This window comes from Orycteropus afer, unplaced genomic scaffold (genome assembly GCF_000298275.1).
Source record: "Orycteropus afer afer isolate SDZICR_OR568_19922 unplaced genomic scaffold, OryAfe1.0 scaffold00244, whole genome shotgun sequence".
NCBI lineage: Eukaryota > Metazoa > Chordata > Mammalia > Tubulidentata > Orycteropodidae > Orycteropus > Orycteropus afer.
In genome coordinates this window covers 2,665,302-2,692,233 of record NW_006921831.1, presented here as the reverse complement: position 1 = coordinate 2,692,233, position 26,932 = coordinate 2,665,302, and the positions used below count along the sequence as shown (strand labels likewise).

Sequence of the window (26,932 nt, the reverse complement as noted above, 5' to 3'; positions counted from 1 at the left end):
CTTTTGATGTCTACAAAGTCTGTGATGACTTCCTGTTTGATTCCCAATATTAAGACTGTGTCTTCGGTCTTTATTTATTTATTTTTTCTTGGTCAGTTATATTTATCTTTTCAAAGAACCAGCTTTGTCTCCTTGATTCTGTTGTTTTTCTATTTTCAAAACTACATTGCTTTGTGCTCTGTTATTTCCTTAGACTTGCTTCAGGCTTATTTTCCTTTGCTTTGTCTAGTTTCTTGAGGTAGTAACTTAGATGACTAGTTTGAGATTTCTCCTCTTTTCTGATGTATGAGACCCTTGGGTGAAAGGAAGAATACAAACAGAAAATACAGAATTCTAGAAGGATGACCATGAAAACCCTACATATAAGGATCCACAGAATACACTTAAGTTCGTGACCGGAGGACCAGTCATAGCTCTAAATACATGCACCAATAAAAATGGAACAATGGAAAGACACACGTCCTCATTGGAAGAACTTGGGGAAGTTCTTGGTTTGGGGGTGTGTGGGGCTTTTTGTTTTGCTCTGTGTACTTCCTCCTGCCCTCTGCCTTGTCTCCCCACGTCTGTGTTCTTCCTAATTGGTCCTGGTGTGTGGTGCTCACATTTCTTCCACAGCCATGGATGGCCCTGTCCATGTCTTCACTATATGAGATGTTACTATCAGTCTTTTGGCCAGAGTGGGCTTGGCTGTCACCATCGGGTGAAGGTTGTCCTACGGCAAATTCCTCAGCAAGGTCATGAGTCAACAGTATTTCTTACATGGGCAGCACTATTTCCCTACTGCCTTGATTCTTTTACGCCAGACTCAGTGGACATAAATTCCTTGCTCGGTGCTATCCTCTCTCTCCTCGCATCTCTGGAGGATGCTACCCACAACTGCTTTGCTTTGCATATTGTTTTTGAGAAGCCCGCTATGACTCCAGTCCTTGTGTTTTTGTAGGTAGCTTCGGCTTTTGCTTGGAGGCCCTGAGTATTAATGGCCAATAGTTTGACTAGGACAGAGAACTAGATTTGATTGTTCCTTACCATTTTCCCTGGTGCCACGTGGGCCCTTGCAATGTAAGGATTTGTTTTTATTTCTGGAAATTACTCTTGAATTGCTGATGGGAGTGGTTAAAGAGTTTGGCTGCTAACTGAAAGGTTGGCAGTTTGAACCCACTGGCCACTCCACAGGAGAAAAATATGGCAGGCACCTTCTGTAAAGGTGACAGCCTTGGAAACCCTCTGGGGCAGTTCCACTGCCCTCTATGGGCGTTGTGGGTCAGCAACAGCCCTAGGCAGCGGGTGTGTTTTAGTAGTTTAAATAGGATCCCACTGTGTTATCCATATGTACTTGTTAGGGAGTTTACTTAGAGGAACACTGAGCTTCCATCCGTCCCCCATGTCAACCACCAGCACGTCGAGTCTCTTTATTCATCTCATTTTAATCATTTTGCCGTTTTTCCTTGAATTCTCTTTGCGTCTTTCCTCCCTGCATTCAGTCACCTGGTTTGGGCTCTTCCTGTGTCTGTGTGTGTCTCTGTCTTGTGTTGAGTACTTGTGGCTGCTTCACGCGGGCCCTCACGTCTGGATGGGCTCAGCCTGGAGGCTTGTTCAGCTTCCCTAGCTGTGTGCTGGGTTTCTGGAGCCCCTCCCTAGCAGGGCGGCTTGCAGGCTCCTTGTTTTGATTTGTGTCCTGCTGCTTCTGGTCCCGCTCGAGTGGGCAGGAGTGCTACTCCGGGGACACCCTCTTGTGCGGCCTCCTCCTTTTCACGCAGCTTCTTTCTAGACAGTGCTGCCAGTGTGTGTGCTGCAGAAGGGGTGGGTACTGCCAGGTCGTATTCTTTAGGAGCCCCTGGGTGGCGCAGAGGGTTGAGCACTCAGCTCCCAGCTGGAAAGCCGACTGTTCCAGCCAAGTCAGAGGCATTTGAGCACTCGGGCCCAGCGATAGGCTTCTGAAGGGTCCCGGCCTTAAAGACCTCGTGCTACACCTCTGCTCTGTACGTGAGGTCTGTGTGGGTTACAATCGACCCCATCCCCACCTGTAGGATCCTGTTCCCTTGTCCCATCACAACTCATCTGCAAGGTGCCAGAAGCTGAACTCTGTAGGGTGGCCACCTCTAGACCCGCCTGCCCCCACCTCACCGCCCTAGCTGGTGCTGGGTGTCGGCTCCTTGGGTGTGACCTGTGGTCTCTGTCTGCCACTCAGTGCTGGGTTGCTTTATGTTGTCTTTGAGGATCTCACACCCCTGCTTTTGGGCTGCATGTCACCAGCCTCGAGTCTCCCACTCTACACCCAAGGCTGGATGCTTTCTGGGCTGGGCCAGTGACAAGCACTCTGTTGGAACCTGGCTTATTCTCCACTCCCATGTAATCAAGGGCCGTGGTCCTGTCTCCTGACACTGCAGAAGGCATGTGCCATTTTGTTGGTGCATCTTGTTGATTTCATGTCTTTCTGGGAGGTTAAGTAGGGAGCTTTGAGATCAGAGGGGACGGCGTGAACTATTGTTCCTGGAGCCTGAGTAGCAGTCACTTTTGAACCCGACCTTTCTCCGGCACCCTGGTCCCAGCAGTGGGGATCCTTGGCGCCTTGGACTTCACCCACTGCTCTGGCCTCCCAGGCCCCCCTCCTGGCTTGGGGGAGCAGCTCTGGTCCCATTTCCACTCATGTCTGCAAAGTGCTGTGCCTTCCACAACACCCCATGGCTCCCTGTCCACTGTTCTGGGACACTGTCCTTGTGCTGGGTGAGGTCCAACCTGCGGGGACTGCTGAGCAAAGCCCTCAGAGCCGTTCCCCGCGTGGCCAAGGGCGGCTCACCGTTCACCACCACCTCTGGCTGTGTGGCCAGAGTGCCCTCAGTGCGAGAGCCCACTGTGACAGGAACGCCTGGAGGATGTGGAACAGAGGGGTCTGGCTTCTCCAGTCTCTTCATGCCCAGGGGTAACGCTGCAGCCCTGGAACCTGCCACATGGCAGGGCCTCTGCGGGGTCCTGCCTCCCCACCCCCAGTACACAGCCACGTGCCTCTCTGCTCCCGGGAACCTGGCCACTTGCTAAGTGACTGTCACCCTGCTTCCCGCAGGCTCTCGCTGGTGACTGGAAATTCCTGTGTCAGCCATCTTGGCTCCTGGACGGCTGCACATCCAGCAGGACAGGACCAGCACTCGTGTGGCCACACCAGACCGCTGCCACTATGGCTCTCATGCGGGGCAGGCCCGGGCTGGGGGTGGGCTCTGGGCTGAGTCCATGGCTCTGACAGCGACTGTGGCCACCACTTTGACATTCAGCCTCCCCCAGCCCTGGAGTGGCTTTGACTGTGGCCAGGCTCCGGCTGGTGGGCCCAGATCTGGCCCGGCTGGGAGGTGGCCTGCACCCTCGGGGCCTGGGGGTGGGGCCCAAGCAGATGTCTGCGTTTGGTAGCCAGGCCCGGAGCTCTTCACCCACTGAGCAGGCTGAAAACATCTGCAGCCCCTTCCAAGGCTTCTCCCGTGCTAGCTGCTCTGACTAGTGTGAAGTGAGGAGCTGGCACCGCCTGCTGTTGGCGGGAAGGTGAAAAGATCAATCTTAATTAGATTAAAAACATTTTTTCCCCCCTCTGTAATTTTGCCTTGAAAATCAAGGCCGTTTTCTTGTTCTCTGAATCCAGAAACTTCCTCCTGCCCCTCCAGAGGTTTCTGGGGAGTGTCCTGGAGCTCAGCCCCTGGAGGAGACGGTGCCTAGCCCAGACTCCATTGTATGCAATTTCCCGGGGCCACGATTGCTGGCTGGAACTTGCCTTGGCCGTGGGTCCTGGGACACCTGGGGAAGGTCTTCCTGGGCAGCGGGCTACGAGGTGGCTGTGTGGGCAGCTGAGCTGCCCTCTCCCACTCCTGGCACGTGCTCGCACTGACCCTGGCCTGGCTCTGCTTCGGCTGTCCTTGGCGCCCCCGCAGTCCAGACCCGCCCTGGGGCCCGCAGGCCGGTTGCCGTCCACTCGCTCGGGTTTGTGTGTGGAGGGGCGCTGGCCCTGCTCTGAGGGGCGACGTACGGGCCTGTGGGAGGCCCCACGTTGTCCAGGGTTTCTCAGGACCCCCGAGGTCACTGCTGACTCAGCTGTGTCGTCACACTCATGTCAGATCTGTGCGCACCCCGGGCCAGATGTGGACTCTGCTGCAGTGTTCCAGAATGTAGTCCTAACCGTCCGCTTGCACCAGGCCATCGGGGTGGGGAGGGCCTCACTGAACGTCAGGGGAAGCGTTCACATGGGCACTGTCATGCTAAACTTCTACACCCTTTCTGAGGGGCTGCACCAGCCTTGCTGTTGCCCCCTTGTCCCTGGTCCCAGGGAAGGTGCCACACCATCACAGAGCTTAGCTGTGGCCTACGCTTCCCTGGAACAACCCCTCTGGCTCCAGCCTGGTCCCCCTGTGTCAAGCACGTTCCTGGGACTCCGGGTTACAAACGATAGGACTCCAATTCAAACCAGCATGAGCCCAGAGAGGCCATTTTCTGGCTCATACACATGAGCCCAACAGTTGCAGACCCAGCTGGACCCCAGCGCCCTCTGTAGAGCTACCCCCATCCATCCCACCTGCCCCGCTCTCTCTCCCTCGTTCTCCCCCACCCACCAGCCCCCAGGATGGCGAAATCCTGGGGCAGCTGCTTCCCAGGGGGGACAGAGGGCTGTCGGCCTGCACCCCAGCTCAGCAAACCCAGTGGCTAAAAGCCAGGAGTTGGGGTCCTGCTCCTAGGGGCTACCCTCAGACATGCTGCAGGGCCTCTCCTGGCCCCAGACCCCCCTCTGGGGCCCAGCCAGTGCACCCTGCAGACGGGGGGGGGGGGCGGCATGTCGAGAAGCTGTTCCCAGAAGCAGGGGCTGGCTGCTGGGTTGGCACAAACAACAGGTGTCCACTCAGCAAGGTATTTTCCTCGGCGGAACTGGGTGCCAGCTGTGAGCACATCCCTTCCTCGCTGAGCCTGGCAGCTGTTGTGGGAACGGCTTCTGTGCTGTCTGTGCCCGCGACTTCTTGCCTCTGAGTGGAGACACAGGTGGTGTGGGGCCACAGGCTTGGGGGCTGGGAGCCGGGCACAGCAGCTGGTGCGGCCCGCGCTTGCCGATGTCACGCGGGCCTGGCCGCAGCTGTCCAAGGCCCTGGGGGGGTTCCCGTTCCAGGCTTGGAGCCACACGGCTTTGGGAGACCGCCAAGAGGGGTGATTTCTGGAAGGAGCAGAGAGGGACTTGTACCCAGGGAAGGGCTGGTTTGGGGGTTTGGCCCTGGGGAAGGGGGCTGGCTCAGTGCGCCAGGGGGCATGTGAGAAGTGGCCCCCACACAGAGAAGACACAGCCCTGTGGCCCCGTCTTGCCAGGGGAGGGTGTGTGTCTCTGGAGGCCTCAGAGGGTTTGTGGAGGCGGTTTTGGGTTACACCTGGGAGATTAGGAGGCTTTCTCAGACAAGGGGAGGCGGGCCAAGAATGAGGGGCCAGGATGAGGTTCCCAAGGGCCCAGCCCTTGCGGGAGACTCTCCAAGGGCAAAGGGCGCAAGGGCAGGGGACGATGAGGCAAAGGCAGGGTCCTATGGGAAGGCCAGATTCCGGGTCTTTCTGAGCCTCAGTTTACCCATCTGGAAGCTGGGCTCAGAGCAGCCCAGGTTGTTGAGGCTGACAGGAAGGGATGTGCAGCAGAGGCAATGGGCAAGTGAGCATCCCCTCTGCACCCCTGGGCTGGCGTGTCCCCCGGTGTTGGAGGCCGTGAGCAAGCAGGGAGGCAGGGGCTGTCGGCAGGCAGAGGCCATGTGGCCGGGCACCCTTGGACGTGGAAGGCTTTAGAGACAGCTCTGGAGGAAAGGAGGCTGCTCTGGGGCAGATGCGCAGGAGGCATTTCCGAGAACTGCTGCCAAGGGCACGTGGGCGCAGGGGGACGAAAGCCCCTTCACCCCAACGTCTGCTCGCCTGCCTTTCCTTCCAGTCTTTCTTCGGGGCCACGTTTGTTTTCCTTTAATTCGCAGTCGCCTCGTGGAGCGGCCGTGGGTTGGGAGGGAGATGCACAGAGCTGGGTTCCGTTCTGAGGGGGAGGCTTGGCAGGCGGCAGCCCCAGCTGGGGCGGTCGCCACGCCAGAGGAGATGCTGGCCCTCCCAGACCTCCCCTTTTCCTAGAAAACAGGATTGTTTGTTCCGCTCTGGAAAGTGAGGCCCAGATTCAGGCCCTGCTAATCCACCGGCAGCCGAGGAATGAGCGAAGCTGGAGCCGGGCTCTCGTGGGAAAGCTTGACTTGGTGGCTGGCGAGAGGCAGCCCGCTCTCCTCCGGCTGCAGCTGGGCAGCCCTGTGGGTGGCTGGCCCTGGCCCTCGGCCCCTGCAGCCCACATGTCTATGGTCACCCGTCGAGCAGCCCTGGGTATTGCCTTGTCCAGCCCTGCACGCTCAGGGCTCCTGGCTGTCCCTTCACCACTGTGAGAGAACCCCTTGGGACCCCTGGTGGGGGTTTTAGAGTGAAAACAGGTCTGCTGGGGTGTAGGAAGGACTCGCTCCAAGGCTTTGGCCATCTGAGGCTCCTGACGTACCACTCCACCTTCTCCCAGCTCCCAGGCGGGGCTGCAGGGGGATGTGGAGGGGGACGCAGAGCCTCCACCAGACCCAGCAGACGGTGGGGTGGGCAGCAGCCTCTCGAGTGGGAAAGACAAGCCTGCTGAGACCCTCGTTGCCTCTCGCACTGGGGCCCATGTGCCGGGCCCTGGATTAAAGGGAACAGCCGCATTCCTCTGCGGCAGGTGCAGCCCGCCGCCCGGGCAGCCGTCTGAGGTGCATGATTTAATTTCCTAAAGCATCAGGCTGGGCCTTTCCCAGGTCAGGCAGCTCGTCCTTGCCCACAGGCGTGGGAGGTGGCGGGAGGAGTCCTGGTCCTGCCATCATCCTGTTTCTTCCTCCTGTCCCAGAAGCAAGGCAGACACACCTCTGCGTACCTCTTCTCTTTTTCTGTTTCTGAAATACTGTGTGACGCTGGGTCCAATCCTGGATGGCAGTTTTAGCCCTGGCATTCGGCAGCCACATGATGTGCAAGGGGACAGACTCTCGGCCCAGAAACCCAGAGGTGCTGAGCCCCAGGCTGTGAGCTGCGGCCTGTGCCGATTCCCACACCCTGACTGCAGCTCACGGCCACTTCCCGCCCTGGGTCCGTCCCGGGCCCAGCCCTCCTCACGCGGGGCCCTGCTCCCAGGTGCAGCTAAGTCATGTCTGAGCCGTTTCCTGCTGGACGCCTGCCCCCTTCCCCCAGGGGCGGCGAGCTCCTGAGTCCTGTTTACATTTCTGCAGTTGCGAGGTGGGAGTAACGCCTTAGCACATGTTGGATTCTGCGTGTGTGATGCGCCTGTTTGCTGCCCGTTTTTCGTTCAGTTGTTTATGTTTTTCTGATTGACTCGTTGTTCTTTATGTTTTGTGAATTCTCTTCTGTGGCTGTTTTCACTCTAAGATGGCATCGAAGGATCAGAATGTCTTAATTCTAATGCAGTTGGATTATATCATTCTTCTCCTTCATGGTTCTTGCCTCTTAGACTTTAGAAGTCCTTCCTCACTCCGAGATCATGTAGACAGATCTTCTCTATAGTGGTGGCCTTTGGCCACAAAGGCCTGATAATTTTGATTTTCACCATTAGGTCTCTAGTGTCCTGGGATGCCAAGAATGAACTCTAGTGTATGGTGTGAGGTAGGGGTCCAGTTGGATGCTTTTCTCATGTAGATGGATATCCAGTTGTCCCTGACCATTTAACTGAGAAGTCCATCCTCATCCCATGAAGGGAAGGCCACCTGATATACAGCTAGCCTCCGTATGTGGCAGAGGGCGTGGTTCTGAATGCTTAGGCCTGTCCCATTGGTCCATTTGTCTCTTTATATCAGTACCACACTGTCTTAACTACCACCACATACTAATAAGTATTGATATTTGGTACAGCAAGTTCTCCCAACTTGTTCTTCTTCAAGAGTAAGATCTGTTCCTGGCTCTTCCATATCCAAATCATTTTCAAACCAGCCTCTCAGGGCTCTCATACACAACCCTTGGGATTCTTAAGTTTGGAGAATCTTTTTCGGTGTCAAGTCTTGTAGTCAATGGAACAAAGGGATTATTTTTCCATTTACTTCTGTCTTCTTTAATGTCTCTAGTATCTTTTTTTTTTTTTTTTTTTTTAAACAATAGAACCAAAAGAGACCTTGTATATTCTTAGATAAGCCTGAATTGTTGTATGGGAAGCTCTGGTGGCATAGTGCTTAAGTCATCTAACTGCTAACCAGAAAGCTGGCGGTTCAAACCCGCCAGCCAATCCTCGGAAGGAAAGTTGGGCAGTCTATTTCCATAGAGACACCGCCTCAGAAACCCAAGGGGGGGGGTCACTATGAGTCAGATCCTACTTGACAGCAGTGCAGTGCGTTGCGTTGCGTACTATTGTATTACTGTTTTAGGTTTCTTTTGTGAAGTAAGTTTAGATTTATTAGAGAGCAAAGATAGAGTCCTCATAGATCCTTCACCCAGCTTCCCCTAATGTTACCAACTAACTTAACCATGGTACATTTATGCAAACCAAGAAATTAGGTGTTGTACAGTGCTCTAATTAAACTACAGTTTAGTCAGTTTACTTGGTTTTCTTCAGTTTTCCAGTCTAGGATCCTAGACTACATTTACCCCACATGTCGAGTTTCTACCAATCTGGGACAGTTCCTTAGACTTGTTTCTTGTGACCTTGATACTTTCAAAGATCCCTGTTCAGGAACCTTGTGGCATGCCACCAGTTTGGCTTTGTCTCATGTCTTCTCACAGTTAGACTAGGACCATGGGTTTTGGGGAGGAAGATCCCAGAGGTGAGGTCCTTTTCTCATTGTGTCCCATCGGGGTCTATGACACTCACACAACTCATCACAGGTGATGTTGTCCTTGGTCATTTGGTTCAGGTAGAGTCCACCAGGTTCTTCCACTGGGAGGTCAGAATCTTTTCCTGTCTGTAGACATTTGAAGCAAGACATCAAGTCCAACCCATACTCACGAGAAGAGAAGTTAAACGCCACTTCTTGGAAGAAGGTGCATCAGAGAACTGGAAGCATATATTAAAACCACCACAGCAACCAATAAACACCCCGGAGGAACTGCTTCAAAGTCACTCCTACACATCTTACCCAATATTAGCATCTGCAAGTACAGCTGTCACTAACATGGTGTTCCAGTGAGGACTGACTGACTGATTAAATCACTTATTTCCATCAATATGGGCTCAGGGATTTCCCCCCCCGCTCCAGTTATAATTCAATACTTTCATTTATTTCGTTGCTCAAGTGGTTCTAGCTTTGGCCACTGGGTTGGGAGCCCTTTCGAGTTGGTTTGTGTGTTCTGACAAGCCCTTGTTCTTTTCATTTGGTTACTTTTGAGTGTTTTTCACTTTCTGGCATGAGACAAGACTCCAGACTCATCCAGTGTGCTTCCTGCCCAATCTCTAGAACCAGCTGCTCTTCCAGAGGATGTACTGGAGAATGCTGTTTAGAAGCCAAGCTCTGAGCCCTGGGTGTCCTGTTGTTACTGGGGTTCACTGTGGGTGTGGACACACAGGTCTTCCTCTCCTTCTGTCTGTCTGTCTCTACCAAAAGTTGTATTTGTGTTCTGCTATCTCCTGCTCTGACCCAACACCCCAGGCTCATTCTCACCTCCCCCAACTTATTCAGAAACTTCTTGCCTAGCAGTGAGTAGACCTGGCTCCTACTACCTACAATTTACTTGTTTAATTCCAGTGTATGTGCAGTGTCCTGTGAGAAACTAATTTACTAGCCAGAGTATTCAGCACAGTGCTTTTTGTCCTCAGCCACACACTTCCTGTCAAAACCTCGCCAGGGCAATTTGGGCCAGCTCCTCTCCCCCTAGGAACACTGGTGTCATGGTGGTTAAGTACCTGGCTGCTAAAAGAAAGGTCAGTGATTCGAACCACCAGCCACTGCATAGGAGAGAGATGTGGCAGTCTGCTTCCATAAAGATTCCAGCCTTAGAAACCCTCTGAAGAAGTTCATCTGTCCTATAGGGCCACTGTGGTGCAGAACAGACCCAACAGCAATGGGTTTGTTTATCAGTGTCTTCCCCCATCCTTGGGGTGCCATCCCATACATCTGTAATGTAGGTAGGTTTCCATGTCACAGTCTGCTTTCCATCCTGGGGTCCTCCAGTATCCAGGGTGCACACAGTGGACTTCAGTCGTGGAAGTATGCAGCTCTGTGGAGTTTGACAAATGCGCAGTGTCAGACCAGCACCCGTGGCATCATGGGGAACAACTCCATGACCCTAAACATGCCTCCCACAGCCCCTGCCCAACCACTGGCCACTGGCCTGGCTTCTGCCCCTGTCCCTTCACCTTCCCCGGATGTCTCACAAATGAAAACCCACCACATGGAGTGTCCTGCATCTGGCTTCTCTCCGCAAAATGCACTTGAGAGTCATGCATGTTGTTCCACGAATCCTTAGTTCATTTTCTCAGATTGCTGAGCAGTGGTCCATGGTATGGCTGGACATCTGGGTGGACCACAGCTTGTTCATCTGCTCACCTGTTGAAGGAAGTCTTGATTGTCTCTGGTCTTTGGCAATTGTGAGTGAAGTTGCTACAAACATTCATGTACAGGTTTCTGTGTCAACACAGTGTTCATTTCAGGTGGGCAGATATCTGGGAGGGGGGCTGCTGAGGTATATGGCATAGTGGTTGAGGTTCTCCAGAGAGAGAGAGAGATTGACGGACGGACTGATTTTAAAGAACTGTCTCTCACAGTTGTGAGGGCTGGCAAGTCCAAAATCCATAGGCAAGGCAGGCTGGAAACTCTGGCAGGATTTCTGTGTTCCAGTCTTGAGACAGAATGCTTCTCCTTTCCAAAGCCTCAGTTTTGACTCTTAAGACCTTCAACTGGTTGGATGAGGCCCACTCACATGACCAAGAGGTATCTCCTTTACTTGGAGTCAACAGATCATAAATACAAATCACAGCAACAAAATACCTTCAGAGCAACTAGTGTTTGGCCCAGTAACTGGGCACCACAGCCTAGCCATGTTGACACACACAATTAATCCTCACATATAATAAGCGTGTTTCACTGAAGGAGCCCTAGTGGCACAGTGGTTACAGTGCACAGCTGCCAACCAAAACACTGGATGTTCAAACCATCAGCTACTCCATGAAGAAAGATGAGGCAGTCTGCTTCCTTAAAGGTGACAGACATCCTTGGAAACCCTGTGGGGCAGTTCTGTCTTCTGGGGGCACTGTGTTTTGTTGTTGTGTTTTACGTTTAACTTTATCAGAAATTGCCGAGCCGTGCCCCAAGGTGCAGCACCGTTTTCTAGTCCCACTTGAAACAGAGGAGCATTCCAGTTGCTCCACGTCCTCACATGTCCTCATGTCATCAGGTTTTGATTCTTGTTAACTGAAGCCTTTCTAAGAGGTGAGTAGTGGTACCTCATGGTGTAATTTATACTTCCCTTAGGACAGTGATGAGGAGCCTCTTCCCATGTGGTTTTCCATCCTTATTTAAATTGGGTTATCTATTTCCTTATTGTCAAGTTGCAAGGGTTTTCTGTTTATTCTGGATGCAAGGCGGTTGAAGATGGTAACATGTAAATGGCTTCTCACGTGGCTTGTCTTCACATTCTTTACGAATCTTTCTCAGAGCAAACATGTTAGGATTGGGTAAAGTCCAGGTTATCTCGTATTTTCCTCTTACTGGAGAGTCTAGCAGAATCCTTCTCCTCTCAGAAACCGGTTTTTGCTGTAAGGCCTTCAGATTTTTTCCTATAAATCAAGATGTAAGAAATGACAATGTAGTTGTAGAAACACTGATGTTGTTTCCAAAGCTCACCACCGGATCCAAGGTCCCACAACTTTTCTCCTGTTTCTTTCAGAAAATATTAGATTTGAGTTTCCTATAGATTTTTCAGAAATTCTACACAGTACCTTTCAAGGTTTCTTTTTCAGGATTATTGCTGATCTCAAACATTGTTAAGGATAAATGCCAACAACATACTATAGGTCATATGCATATATATATATATATGCAGATGTATATGTATGTTTGAGAAGAACTGATTTACGAGCACTGGGTTGTTTGGGGGTAAAGGATAAAGAGATACCACTTTAAAACTATAAAGCACCTAATGACCATTCTCAGCTGGAGTGGGTGCTGACTTGTGTTGGCCTGTAGAACAGCATGTTAGCCAGTCCCGCACTGTCCTCATGGCTGCTGGTGTGTTCGAGTTCACTGCTGCGGCTGTTTAGTCAGTCCATCCCACGGTGGGAGGGTCTCCCTCCTTTTTGCTGACCCTCTACCAAACAGGTCATCTTTTTGTAGCAACTGGTGTTTCTTGAGGACGGATGTCAAGTAAGCGAGTTGACATCTTGCCATCCTTGCTTCTAAGGAACATCCTGATTGTATTTCTTCTGATTTGTTGACTCTTCACTGTAATTAAGGTTAAAAGGCAGACAGACTAGGAAGATGTTTGCGTCTCATATAACAAAAGGTCAATATTTCTAATTTACAAACACCACCACCACCCAACCCTACAGCAAAGAGGGCAAAGGAGAGGAGCGGGCACCTCCACAGGGAATCTAAGGAGCAGCCGAGCCCACTGGAAGCCTTGGGGGCAGACAGAAACAACAGCGGGATGTCCAAGGGTAGAGGGGGCCTGAGGGTGGGGAAGCTGGCCTATTCACTGCTGCCTGACGGTATCTCACCACGAAAGCCCCCCAACAGCCTTGACAGAAGTGGCTGTGAAAGCCCCTCCTGGCAGCATTGGCATCTGGACTCCGTCCACCTGGAGTCTCTGAAGTGACTGTCTGCACACTCAGATGCTGACCAAAGGGTAAAGCACACCCACGAAGACACAACACCTGTGTGTGTACCACATGCAAGCAGGGCACACTGGAGCAGGGGCTCTGGCCTGACACTCATCTTGACTTCCTTGGGGAAGGACGTCTCTGAGTTATTCCACGTTCTTTTTGTTGTTGTTAGGTGCCACAGTTGGCTCTGACTCACAACGACCCCATATGCAATGAAATACTGCCCAGTCCCGTGCCAGCCTCACAGTCCTTGTTACACTTGAGCCCATCATTGCAGCCACTGTGTCCGTCCATCTCACTGAGGGCCTTCCCCTCTTTCATCGACCCTCCACCCTACCAAGAATGACATCCTTCCCCAGGGAGTGGTCCCTTCTGATAACATGACCAAAGTCAGTGAGGTGAAGTCTGGCCATTCTCGCTTCCAAGGAGCATTCTGGCTGCACTTCCTCCAGGACAGATCTGTTAGTTCTTTTAGCAGTCCATTATACTTTCGGCATTCTTCACCAGCACCACAACTCAAAAGCATCAACTCTTCTTCAGTCGTCCTTATTCATTTTACATCTTATGGGCACTTCCTTCTTTTTTCAATCCACCCTTTACCTGAAGGAAAAAAGAAGTCCAAATGGGAAGTTGGAGACCGATCCCTAGTTTGAGTGCCCACCCAGAGCTCCTGTGTCAGGATCATGGGGAACAGGGCCCAATATCCACTGTTAGGGAGATGCTGGCCCCTCCCTTGAAGTTTGGGCTACTGAGGTAGCACTGTGGCCTGCAGCAAGGTCAGGCTGGGGGTTCTGTAGCTGCTCCCCATACTTGCTCCTCATGGGTGGGGGTCGTGTCCTCTCTAGTGTGCCATTGGCCTGGGGTCACCGTGAGTACAAGCGGGGGCCCTCCACTGCTCCAGGCAGATGGGGTCTCCGGCACTTGGGAGCCATGTTAAGTGCCCTCACGTAAGACGTAGGTGACCCTCTGAGCTGTCTGCTCCTCACCCCTCTGCTGGACAGGGGTCTCACCCACTAGTGTGCCAGCTCAGGTGCACAGGTCTGTCTGAGGCCAGTGGGGTGACAATTTGAGCCAGCTCCAGCCAGCCCGGGCCCACGCCGTGCCCACAGCACCGAACTTTCCACAGGGGCCTAACTATTATGTGTCCATCCCACAGTGAGGAAGAGCCCCACGCTGCTGGAGGTGAGCACACCCCAGTTCATGCGAACCAACAGCTTCGCTGAGGACCTGGACCTGGAGGGGGAGACGCTGCTGGTGCCTATCACCCACATCTCACAGTAAGTGTGTGCCCTGGCGGCCACCATGCCACCCACACTTGGGAACCCCAGGGCAGCCTGCGGCCAGCATCCAGCTCGGTGGGGCGAGCCAAGGGCGTTTCCGGCAGGATCCAGGAAGCTGATCCTCTTGTTTTGACATTCGGGAAACCACACTGATCCTTCCCCACTTGTTTTTGTGCTCAGAATGACCAGGGTGGCTCGCCGCTCCCCCAGGTAGCGTGGACCTTGGGTTTCATGTTTCCCTGTGGTCTTGGCTGGGCCGCAGACCAATGCAAGTGAGGCCAGGGCTCCTCCCAGTGCAGGGGAAGGCGTGTCGTGAGCTCTCTCCCACAGGGTTACTGTGGGGATCATGAACTGCCCTGCCCTGTCCTCTCGGGAGTCGCAGGCTGGCCACTGCTGCCTCGGGGCGCACGTCCCTCTGGGAGTCAGGCAGCTCTGGCCGTGTCCCGTCAGGGTGACTGCCTAGCAAGGTCTCCCGCACTGGTCACCTGCAGGGGCGGCAGGGTTGTTGCAGGGGTAGCTGTGACTTGGCTGGATCTGCTGTCCATCTAGGCTCCGAGGCTCATGGGGTGGTTGGTGGTGCTCCGTAGTGAGCAGAGCGCAGACAGGAGCACTCTTGGGCTCAGAGGGAGCCAGGCTCACTGGGATGCACATCTCCAGCCAGTGCCTAGGAGTGGATGCCTCGCTGCCGGGCCTGTTCTGGGGGAATCTGGCGGTGGACTGGAGGATGAGCAGGTGGGTGGGGCCGGGAAGAGGTCAGCTCCAAAGGTAGATGCCGGTCTGCGCGTGTCACGGTGCTGTCGGTCGGTACCACGGGTGTGAGGGCATCAGAGGCGGCACCACTGCGCTCACCGGGAAACGTGGCTGCATCCGAGAGGCACCGCCCCACCTTGTTTGCTGGCAGTGGACCCCGCGCCCGAAGCGTACATGCCCGTGAGAGCAGATCAGACTCGGGGGTCTCCCCGGGGCAGAATGGTCGGGAGGCAGTTACTAGAAACAGCGCCTTTGTCCCCAGCATTTCACTGACGTGAAACGGATTACCACGCTGGGCCAGTTCCAGATCCGAATTAAAAGCATAAATAGACACATTTTGTTTCGCTCATGCGCTCCCCGCCTGTGGGCCCCCAGGAGGTGAGGTCACTACAGTCTTGATTACTGAGGGTCCCTGGGGCTGGGCGAAGCTCCCCTGTCTGGGGCCAGCAGTGCAGCGAGGGTGCCGGGCGAGCAGGGTGCCCCGCAGCCACCACCAGGCAGATGTACCCGCCGTCCTGCCATGTCTCCCTGTACCATGTCCAGGCCCACCAAGGGCCCTGCTGGGGCTTCTGAGGGTCGTGTGCACAATGAGGCAGAGAATACAGGGCCCCCACAGGCATCTGGGGCCGTGGGGGTTCTTGGGCCCCTGCCCTCTGCCTGCAAAGGGTCATTGGTGAGAATGAGGGGCAAAAGGCTGATGCCCCTGTGCCAGCCACGTGGTGTCCCGCCATCTGAGTGCCCATGGCCATCTGTGACCACTGGGTTTCCTTGTCTGTCAAACTTCTGCTCAGTGTCTGCTCAGGGAGGCTCCTGGGTGCCTGTGGGCGGAGTGGCACATCCTCTCTGGGTCTCCAACCTTCTGGGCCCAGCTCCCTGGGTCCTCGGTGGTCCCCAAGTGCAAGTCCTGCCCCCTCTGACTGCAGAGCCTGTCCTGCTCCGCCCAAGGACAGGGTGAAGTGAGAGATGCGGGCCAGGCACTGGGTCAGACGGCTGGGCCCTGTGGGCGCGGTCCGGGCATGCTTCCTCCTCCAGCCTAGGGAGCTATAGTTCTGCCACGAAGCCCCCAACACCTTCCGCCCTGCCCTGACACCAGCCGCTGCCCTGCGGTTGCACGTGGACACCCAGGCTTGGCAGCCAGTGCAGTGGCCTGGCTCCACCCACTGGCTGGGTGTCTCCTGTGGGCCCTTACATGAGGGTCTCTTCTGTCACGGCACCATGGATGCCCCCACCCCAGGCCCACCCTGTGGGATGGTGAGGAAGGAGAGCTGCGTGGCCCCCAGGTGCCCGGGCCCCCTTGGCCGCGCAGCTGCCAGGCCTCTTGCGACATGACAGCACGCTGATCCCTGAGCAAAACCAGCCCCGTGCGTTAATTAGAGTTTCCACGTCTTTAACTTTCTCCCGGACCTGCAGAATCTCACGCCAGAAGCTCCGGTTCCTCTGCTCCGGCGAGGCCGAGAGTCTGGCTTTCGTCCAGATCTGTCCCAGCGTCTCCTGAATTCTGCGTTTGTCAGCAGGCTGGGCCAGCTCTGCGCCCTCCAGGATGGCCCCATGACCCCAGGCTGGACCCGAACTTGGACTGGGATGGGACGGGCCCTGAGGGGCCCCTCCTGCACCCAGGGCTAAGGCCTGTGCCTCCGGGCATGCCCAAGCCCCGTCTCTGTTCCTCGCCCTGCAGACCTGGGTGGGAACGGACATACCATGAGGCCACAGGGCCGGGGCTCGCCAAGAACTGATGAGACCCGTCTGTCCTTCCAGAGCCCTGTCCTGCCGTCTCAAGACCACCTCTGTCTGCACAAGGTGCCAAGGGGGGCCCGTGGGAGCCTCCCAGGGGCCTGTGCGCAGTGGTGTGAGTCACAAGACGCTCGTCAGCCTCACACAGGCCAGGCGGCCTCGGAACTGCACGGGGGATTAAATGTTCCCCTAATCAAATCAGGAGCCAGGCAGAGTGACGCAGTGGGAAAGAGCCAGGGCTGGGAATCGGACGCCCTGGATCCCGTTCCCAGCCTGTGCCGGCACAGCTGCGCCGGCCCCCGTGGCCCCTTAGCCCCCATCGCTGCAGCCTCACTTCCTGGTTTCAGCGCACAAGGGGCTTGCCCCAACTCCCTCCCCGGGCAGCAGCCGTGGTCCTCACACAGTGTCCACCTAACCGCAGCCCCTGCCAGGCTCTGCTCTCCGGCCTGCAGCCCTGCGGCACTGGGCCATTCTTGGTGAGGCTGGTGGGGCTCAGAGAACACGGGGCACAGGAACGCATGCTTCCGTAGGACACGGGTGGGAGATGGCACTCATACTGTCACAGACACACTCACGGCAGTCGGGGTCCCGGCAGCTTCCAGGTACTCTTCCTGGGCTCAGGGTCTGGAGGCCTGGGGGACAAGGCCTACAGGGGCCCTGGTGTCTGTCCATCTCTGTTTATGCTCCGGGAGTTGGGACAACTGTCCTGTGGATGTACCTTCAAGCTTCTTATTGAAAAATAACGTGTACACAGATAGATGCACACGGCACAAAGGTGCGGGTTGGGGTGCTCCTGGAGCCCCAACTAATGAGGCCACACAACCTCCCCAGAGCCCTGCATGTTCTCTCCCACTACTGACACGCGAGGGTTCCCGCTGTCCTGCTCTCAAGCAGCATTGCTCAGCTCTGCCTGCCCTTGCCTTGGCCATGGGCGTGTCGGCCCCTTCCCTGAGTGGGGAGCTGGGGGACTCCCTGGGGGGTGGAATACAGCCGCAGCTCCCACCTCCATCACATGCACTGCGGCACGGCTCCCAGGCTCTGCTGACGGCGGCTACTCAGTGAGCACCGTGAGCATCCATGTGGATGCCTGTTGGTGGGAATCGGACGCCCTGGTGTGGCTGTGTCCTTGGTGGGTTTGTGTCTAGGCGTGGAGCCACAGACTGCTGCGCCGGCCTGCACTGACAGCTAGTGCCTGTACAGCTGCCCAAAACGGCCACGCCGTCCGTCACGCCCACGCCGTCCGTCACGCCCACGCCGTCCGTCACGCCCACGCCGTCCGTCACGCCCACAGCAGCATGCGGGCGTTCCAGTTGCTCCACAGCCTCACCAGCGTTTGGTGTTTGCCAGCGTTTCCTTTTCAACCACACTCGTGGATGTCTGTTGTTGGTGCCAAGTGCCATTGGGCTGGCTGTGCCTCAGGGCAACCCCACGTCCAGCAGAGTGAAGCGTTTCCCGGAGCCGTGCCGTCTTCACAGTTATCAGAACGATGAGCCTTGCTGTCGCCGCTTCTGAGGAACGTTGTGGCGTGTCTCCTCTGAGGCTGGGTGCTGTTTCCCCAGCATCCACAGTGTGCTCGGTACTCATCTCCACCATCAGTGTGAACACGTCGATTCTCCAGTCTTCCTCTTTCATCACGCAGCTTCCACACGCCAATGAGAGAACTGGAGAAACCGTGGTTTGGGTTCAGCATGCCAGGGTGTCTAGGGGATCGAGTTGTGATGTTAACTGGCAGTTACCTGAGGGCTAAGGAGGTTCGGGCACTTCCACAGTCTCCGTCAGGTGGCTGTCGTCTTTCGTCTGGGTCCAGATGCTTTACGCACTCATGCAGGGGGTCGTGTGCCCACTCTCTCTGACCAGCCTGTGTTCTTCATGTGTCTGGATGTGAGGGGTACATACTGCAAATGTCCCTCCTTCTGCAGGCTGCCTGTTCCCTCGCTTGATGGTATCTGCCGTTGAACACAAGGCCTTCATCGTGATGTGGTCGCGCTGACCCGCTCCCTTCCTGGACAGCGCTGGCTGTGTCTGACCTCTGACCCATCCAGGGTTGTGACTTCCCTGTCTTGACATTGTGATGTCGTCCAGCTGACCCACTCCTTCCTAGACGGTGCTAGTTGTGGCTGCCTGTCCTCATTTGCCGTGATACGTGCACTGCCCTTGTCAGTTTCCAGCCTGCACGCACTGCTTTGGCCTCAGCTCCCACCACTGGTCAGACGTCTGTCTCTCCCCTGCGCTGCACTGTCACTGCAGTTAGCTCACAGGTACAGGTCGTAGGGTGAGCAGGCTGGGCCAGGCTCCTTCCTCGGTGCATCCATTGCCATTCTGGGGCCTTCCTGTGCCCCCTCAGACAAGCCCCTGTAATCACACTGAACCCCGGGAGGTACCACCTCTAGTCTGGAGTCTTCCCAACCTGGCCTTGATGTACGACCCTTCCATTTAGCTCACCTGTCATTTTTCTTAAGCGCTCTCATGTTAAAGCATTTGGCTGCTAACTAAAAGGTCAGTGGTTCAAAACCACCAGCTGCTCCACAGGAGAAAAAGGAGGCAGTCTGCTTCTGTAAAGATGACAGCCTTGGAAACCCTATGGGGTAATTCTACTCTGTCCTCTAGAGGTGCTGTGAGTCGGAGTCGACTGGATGGCAGTGGGTTTGGTTTGGGCTTTGCTTCCATAAAGACTGACAGCCTAGGAGATCCTGTGGGGAAGTTCCACTGTGTCAAAAGGGGCCACTGGGAGTCAGGATCCACTCAGCGGCTGTGAGCTTTGTTTATCACTTCTCTTACTGAGACCCGTAATGTCCAGTGTGATGGCTGGTAGTGCCTGGTCTTCCTAGGCCTTGTCATTTAGCTGCCATCAAGTCAGCTGTGACTCATGGCTACTTGGAGCTCAAAGGAACAGAGCGCCGTCTGGCCCCGCGCTCGGGTCCTGGCCCCACACTCGGCTCCGGAGCTGCGGCTGCTGTGTATTTTGAGGGTCTTGCCCCCCGGCAGCTCGCCTTCCAGCATTCTGTCAGACAGTTTGTCATCAGGGGCCACCTTCCAGCATCCATCAGACCATTTTCTGGCAGGGGCTCACCTTCCGGTGTTCGTCAGACAGTTTTCTGTGGGGTCCGTGGGCTTTTCTTTGGCTCAGTTTTGGAAGGAAGTCGCCAGGCTTTGTTCTCCATCTTAGGCTGAAAGCTCCACTGTAACCTGCCCACCTTGTGATCCTGCTGGTGTCTGGCCTACCAGTGGCAGCATCACCCCAGCCACCACAGCCCTGCAGATGGGCGGTCAGCTCTCCGTCGGTTCTTCCTCGTCAGGGCTGACGGACGGGCACGGTGGCTCCTTCTCCCTTGGTTCTTCCTCATCAGGACAGACGGGGATGGCTACCTGTCCATGGTTGCTCCGCATCTACACAGAGGCGGTCCTCCTTCCATTGGCTCCTCTTCACCAGGACACACAGACGAGAGTGGTTTGTTCCCTCTCATGAGGACACACACACAGGGTGGTTTATTCCTCCTCGTCAGGACAGATGGACAGATGAGTGGGTTTTTTGGGTTTTTTTTTTTTTCCCTCCAAGTCAGTAGAGGCTTGGCAAGCGCTCACCGAGCCTGGGCTGGTACAGGGGCACACTGCCTGCCAGGGAGCCCCTGGCTCTGGCTCAGGCTCACTTCACAAGTCTGCCACACTGCCACCACAGCTGATGCTGTCTGGGCGCCCACAGTGGGCCTGCAGGGTCTGGGTGTCATCTGGTCTCTCTGAGCGTTAGTGTCCTTAGTCCACACTGGAGGCGATGATGTGTGTGTCTCACACGTTGGTGTGAGGTCTCGGGAGACATCAGCCAAAACACAGTGGGACATCCTGATGTGGCCTACTGCAGAACAGGTGACAGCATGATGCAAGCCGCCATCATGACAGTGTGACCAGAGGCCCAGGCAAGACCAGCTTCCAGCCGGGGGAGGCTGGGAAGCCCCAGGCCACAAGCGTCATGATGCTGCAAAGGGGCTGGCGAGTCGTGGACACTGGCGGAGGCGGCGAGAATGCGGTGCCGACGCAGTTGTCTGTTCTCAGCGTGGTGACTCGCCTGCAGGCCGAGTGTCCGTCTGTCTCTGGGTGAGCCGCTGCCAACCTGGGGGCAGCCCACCCAACAGCAGTGTTCTGTGCTCTGTGGTACCCAGGTGCCTGAAGAGCTGGAAGCCCTGGGCCGTGCTGTACGCAGGACCCTCGGGTGTGCGGGCAACGTGGGCTCAGCCCCCAGTTCACAGAAAGGACCATGGGGCTCGACAAGAGAAAGGGGCACCATGAGACCGTACAGCTCTGGGGGCAGGGAGGGGAGCTGGGCAGTGCCAGGCAGCTGCCCCAGGGGCCCCCTGAGCTCCTTGCAGCTGGCCCCTGGTCTGAGCCCCTTGGCCTGGGCGGGGCCTGTCCTCCCCTCCCTGCCCATATGTGAGCCCAGTGCTCCCCCTCCCTGCAGCCTAGATCACCTAGCTCGGAAGGCCGCCTTCCCCCACACGGGGACCCCTCCTCACTCAGGCCTCAGGGGGCCGATCCTGCCGCATTTCTTAGGTTCACGTCCAGGCTTGGTGTCTGGTTAGAGACGCCCAAGTGCTTACCCTCTGCTGGTCTTCCCGAGTCTCTAAGAACCACCCTGGCTGGAGGGAGGGCAGGGGCTGCAGTGGGAAAGTGCTGGGTGGGGCAGGGCAGGGGCCAGCGCTCAGATGACCATCGTCTGGCCCCGAGAGGCCCACAGTTGATGGAAGTGCGAGGACCCCCGTGCCCTTGGCCCCACCTCTCATCAGACCATGAGGCTAGAATGCTGATTGTGGTGTCCAGAGGCAGACAGATGGGGACTGGGAGCCAAGACAGAGACAAGAGCCTTGCCCGGGGCACATGGCAGGTGGGGGGGCAGCAGGGCCAGGACCAGGCTCCTGATCCGAGCTTTGCCAGGGTTTGGGGGACCCTCTCAGTCTCAGAGCTGGCTCTCTCTGCCCCGGCCTGCACTAGGCCCTGCAGTCTCTTCCCTGGGGCTGGACCCAGAACCCCAGTCCCTGAGCACCACGCTCCGGGCCCAGCCTGCTCCTCCTGCCGTGGGCGGGAGGCCGACCATCTCCAGCTGCCACTGCATGCCAGTCCCCAGGCCCCGCGGGGGAGTAAGGCCTAGAAGGTGGCTGCCAGAGCCAAGATGTCACATACAGACTTTAAAATAGGGCTTCAGACTGGCCAGAGGGAGAGGGAGAGACAGTGGCCTCTCAGGCCACAGCAAGACCTCACGGGGTGGCCCAGAGGGCCCCGGCGGGCAAGACCAGGACCTGAAGTGCCACCATCAGGAGAACCAGAGTGGACCCCAAGCTGAGGGCTGACTGCTGGCTACAGCTAGGGCCACCAGGGGCCACTGCCACGGGAGCTGCTGGGTGGCTGACCACAGCTTTCACAGGGACAGGGCCTTGCTGGCTGGCAGAAGGTCTGGAGGAGCCCGCTGGGGCACGTGGTGGGCACAGCCACTGTTCGGCCTGGCCCTGCTTGGACCTGATGCCAGGCCCCTGAGCACCAAGCCCCGGAAACTCCCTAAATAGCCATATGGTCGTTCAGTCCCCGAGGGGCCTGTCCCTGCCCGGCCCAGCAGGGAGATGGAAGCCACCTGCTGGCCTGGCCTCACTGATCACTAACCTGTCTCAGGTACCGGCTCCTTCAGTGTGTAACTTGGAGGATGCCAGCTCACAGAACACAGAAGGTCTGGCCTGTGGCTGGGGAAGGGGGCTTGTCAGTGCTGCTGGGGCCTCAGCCAGGGAGGGCGCTGTCGGCCCTTGCAACAGCCCGTCTGCCCCATCCCACCAGCGCTGCAGCTGTAGGGACTCGGGCCGGATGTGAAGAACTTTCTGGAGTAACTGTGTTAGTCTTGGACACAGGCATGGGGAAGGTATAGGGGCTCAGTCCAGGGTGTGCTGGGCAGAGGGAGGGCTGTGTCTCCCCATGTGGAGGAACATCGGCTGGAGGGGGGGTGCCAGCCTCAGCCAGCCCCTTGGTGGTTTCCGGGGCTGGGTCCCCTCTATCGGGAAGGAGGGTGGCTGCCACTCTGCTGGGGCCACCGGTGTGGACGCCGGCAGGAAGGAACGTGCCTGCTGGGTGTGGCAGGAGCATAGCCAGCTGTGGGTTTTTCTTGGGGCCCAGGGAGACATGGGCAGAGGTGGCCAGCCCACTCCCCTGGCCTCCACAACACACACTAGGACCTTTCTTCAGCCAGGGGGGCCTGGAGCAACAGGCCAAGGACACCTTTTGGAAACTGTAATTCCATTCGCCCTTGGCAGACAGCAGCTTCCTGCTCGGAAAAAGTGTGCGCATGTGTGAGTGTGTGCATATGTGTGTGTACATGTGAGTGTGTGTCATGCATGCATATGCACGTGTGTATGATGTGTATGCATGTTGTGTGTGTGCACGCGTGTGTGTGCCCGCACACAATAGGTGTATGTACTGTATGCGCACGTGTGTACACTTGACTACAAAGGCTGGTGGCAGATGCCTGGTGGGGTGCTCTCTGAGGTGACCTGGCGTCCTTGGCACCGAGTGACACTTGGCAGAGTGCGTCCCGAGGAATTAGGAGGTCCCTAAATGAGGCCCCAGAGTGGGCAGGTGGCATCCCCTTTGAAGCTGGCTGTCTTGGGAGGTGCAGAGAGGAGCTGAAAGCCAGAGCTCACGGAAGGACCAGAAAAAGTGGTTGAACCAGAGGTCTTTCCTGATGTCTCTGTTCTTTGACCCCATCCCAGGGCCGGGCCAGCTCTCTGGTGACTCTCTGCCTGTGGCTGGCTTTTGGGGGCTGTCACCCCAATGGCTTTGGGAAGACCCTCACAGGCACCTTGGTATGTGGGGTCCAAGAGGGCTCTGCACCTGCACTGTCCACCCTTGGCCACCCAGAGATCTCCGGGCTTGTCCCCCATGCTGGTGGGCACCTGACCCCCAATGCCCAAGTGGAGCTGGAAAAGCCAGAGGCTGGGCCGCGTGAGGCTGGGCGTGGCTGCGTCCCAGGCAGGTGGGCGTGGGGGGGCTGGCGCTTTGGGGCCAGCATCGTGTCACCTGCCCTCAGGACCCAGGCCCACACTGCCGCCATTGTTTGTGGCGGTGGAGCTGGCAGGGCACTCACAGTCCTGGGCCATGTTCCCGGCTGTCAGTATGTCACAGCCCACCACTCTGGTGGCTGTCCACCTCACGATGGATCACCCTCACTCTCACTGACCCTCCAACCAAGAGGCCCTTTTCTCAAAGATAAGTGACCCTACCGAGAGCTGTTCTGGCTGTAAAATAAGGTCCAAGTTAATGGGGCTGAGAGCTGCACCATTAGCTTGCTACATGAGTCAGACCCTGGGCTGGTCCACAGGAAGGTGTGCTATTCATTGTCATCTTGGGTCATCAAAACAAAAGGCAGCCTGCGGATGGGGTGCTGACGTAAAAACATGAACTGCTGACGAGATACTGGCCTCCAAGACCACTCTCACACTGGCTTCTCTGAAAAGCACTCTTTCCACCGTCCTGCAGGCCACAGATGTCAGGCCGACCAGGAGACCCCCACACACTGCCCATCTCCTGCCCGGGCCTCCCGCTGCCCGATGCCCTCTGTGCCACAGTCCCCACCCTGAGCATCACCCAGAGTCCTCCACAGGTCATCCGTGATCAGCCTCTCACAGAGCACCCTGCCAGGCGCCAGGAGGCCGAGAGGAACCTACACTCACCCACAGCCTCAGGACGCCTGCCAGGGGGCAGCGTGGCATGTCCTTTCGGTGTTGACTGACCATAAAGATGGCAGTAACGATGAGACAGGCTTCCGTGCGCGAAGCGTGGGGCCGAGTGTGGCTTTCCCCACCCCAGCCTTAGTGGCCAGTGTCCTCCCTGGAGCCCCTCACACAGCCCCCTCTTGATCCTCCCAGAGAGGTCTATGTCCATTAACAGGCGTGTGACCACGTGTTGATGCGCTTCTGCCCACTCCGTCTACACAGACGCTGCCATCCTGCACACACGTCTATCTGTGGGTTGCCTTCTTACCTACAGATCTGGGGGTACCACACGTTCTCTTGGGACGCCCATGCAATACCGATTCCTGAAAGTTCCCCAAGAATCTTCATCTGACCCAGCTGTCCCACTCCCGGGTCCAAACCTAAGAGCAGGGACTCAGACACACGTCTCCCTCTGCTCACTGCAGCTCTACTCAGAGGAGCCAAGAGGCAGACACCAGCCAGGTGCCCTCCACAGAGGGACGTATGCACACAGCGTGGTCCATCCTCACAAAGGACTCTGCTCAGCCACGGAGAGACAGGAAGCCCTGACACACACTACAACACGGATGCACCTTGAACACAGGTGCCAAGAAAGGTAGACCACGTGGAAGGACAAATACTGTATGACCCCACTTATACGAAGGAGGCGTGTGTACAGAGACCACAGTTTACTGGTGGTTGTAGGGAACTGAAGGGAAACGGGGAGGCGGCCTTGTTCTCTGAATGCTGGGTGTGTGCCCACGCGTGCATAGGCTGTAGCTTTGCACAGGGTGACTAGACTCCCAGGGCACTCGTGGGCACACAGCCTCTCCCCTCAGTCAGACTTGGACCCTTGGGCTGGGCTTCCCCGACTGGGTGGGGCTTGCCGTCTGCCGTGGCCAGCAGCATAAGCTCTGGCGTTACTGCCAGTTCCGGGGAACGTTCTGGCCCCGTGACAGAGGCAGCAGGCAGTGGTGCTGGCAGCCCCACAGCTGCCAGGGAACACCACGCTGGTGTGAGCGGCCAGCCTTCCGCAGTCTGTTTGCAGGGAGGGCCTCCCCTCAGGGCCTGGCAGGAGGCCCTTGGTGTTTCCTGGGGCAGCGTGAACATGACTGTGTCCCGGGAGGAGGTGGCCAACAGTGCCATGAACGGAGCTGGGAACCACAATGGCCAGCAGCCTGAAGCCAGCCCAGGGCCCTGGAGGAGAAGTGTGATGCCCCCGTGACTTCCTGGGGCTCCCTCTGCCTCCGAGTGCACTCCTGGAGGTGGACAGATACCAAGGATACGTAGATTAACAGCTGCGTGCGTTCCATTGAGCTGAGACGGACTGAGCTAGTCCTTGGTTGATGGGTGGCCAGGGAAGTCAAAGGGCCATGGAACATTACAGCAGCCACTAATCAAGAGAGCTGCTGGGAGGGCCGATCTGCTGACGCCGCCTCCCAAGGGCCTATTGTTTCACCCATCCGTCTTCTCCCCCTGCTATCTGCTGGCCCTCTGCAGCTCATCCCTGCAAACAGAGGACAACGTGCAGTCCCTACTAAGTGAGCCCCACATGGCACAGAGGCGTAACCGTGTGAGCCCGGGGATTCTGAGGCGGTAGGGTGGTTCTGGGCATTAGGCAGACAGCCGATTATCAACCAGAGCGTCAAGGCTGGTGCGTCAATATGCATTCTCACAGAGAGGGTGCAGGTCGCACGCCAAAGGAGATTAGCAGTGGCTCTGGGGGAGGCGAGGCCACCCCACCGTGCTTCTCGGAAGGCCTCTCCTCTCCAGGATGGTGCTGCCCACGGCACCAAAGGCCCCTTCCAAGGCTGTCCTCATCCCTTGGAGGGCAGGCACACCCAGACGGCCTCTGCTGGGTTTCTCTGCAGAGAGCACGTGTTTGCACTCATAGCAGGGTTATCAGGGAATCAAATCCATCTTTCTCCTAACTGTTACTTTCATCATTCAAGGTGACTGCCAGTCAGATCTGTTTATCAGCAACTTCCGGTCTCTGCTGTGAGTGGGTCCCCTCAGAGGCCCTCTTGTATCACCCCGGCCCTGCCAGGGATAAAGTGCTGGGCGTCTCTGTCTGGAAAGATCCTCGGGTGGTGGTTGGCACGGCAACGTTGCCCCCGCACCCTCAGCCCAGCGTGTGAGCCACGTTTTACTTCCCTGAGTCGGAGAGCTCAGCTGAGCAGTGGCCTGTCCGCCAGGGCTTCGCTGTCCCCAGTTTCTTCATCTGACGCCTGAGAGGTCACCTTGACGTGACCCTCGAGTGACAAAGAGCGTTTGCTTTTTCCTTGTGGAGAGTTGGGGTACTTTTCAAAGCCACCTCTTCTTCCTGATCCTGTGAGCTCCCGCCATGTGCACTGGAAGCACCTGGCTCCATCCTGTCATGGTGTGTCAGCCTGCCTTGTCGTATTGTTCTCCCGGCAGCCTTTTTTTCAGAAACGTATTTTACAGGCGCCTTCATTTTTCATGAGTGGGGGTCTTGGTCTTTACGGAATAGCTTCCTCACTGACTTTCATTGTTGCTTTCACTGTTGTCCCACATTTCCTTCTAACACTGTGACTTCCTTTCGGCCACGCACAGGGTTGCTTCAGCTGGGTTTCTGGCACAAGGAGTCCTTAAATGCAGCTTCTGCATGTCAGGCTCAGCCCAATGTCCCAGGCTGT

General features: G+C 56.5%; 1 protein-coding gene across 1 annotated transcript in view; it reads left to right on the top strand.

Moving 5' to 3' along the window:
- The window catches only part of KCNQ1 (potassium voltage-gated channel subfamily Q member 1), a 297,380-nt gene that overhangs the window by 130,138 nt on the left and 140,310 nt on the right, over nucleotides 1-26,932 (top strand). The window contains exon 12 of the mRNA XM_007949332.1: nucleotides 13,953-14,073. Coding sequence (XP_007947523.1) covers nucleotides 13,953-14,073 — 121 coding nt within the window. The remainder of the gene's footprint in view (nucleotides 1-13,952; nucleotides 14,074-26,932) is intronic.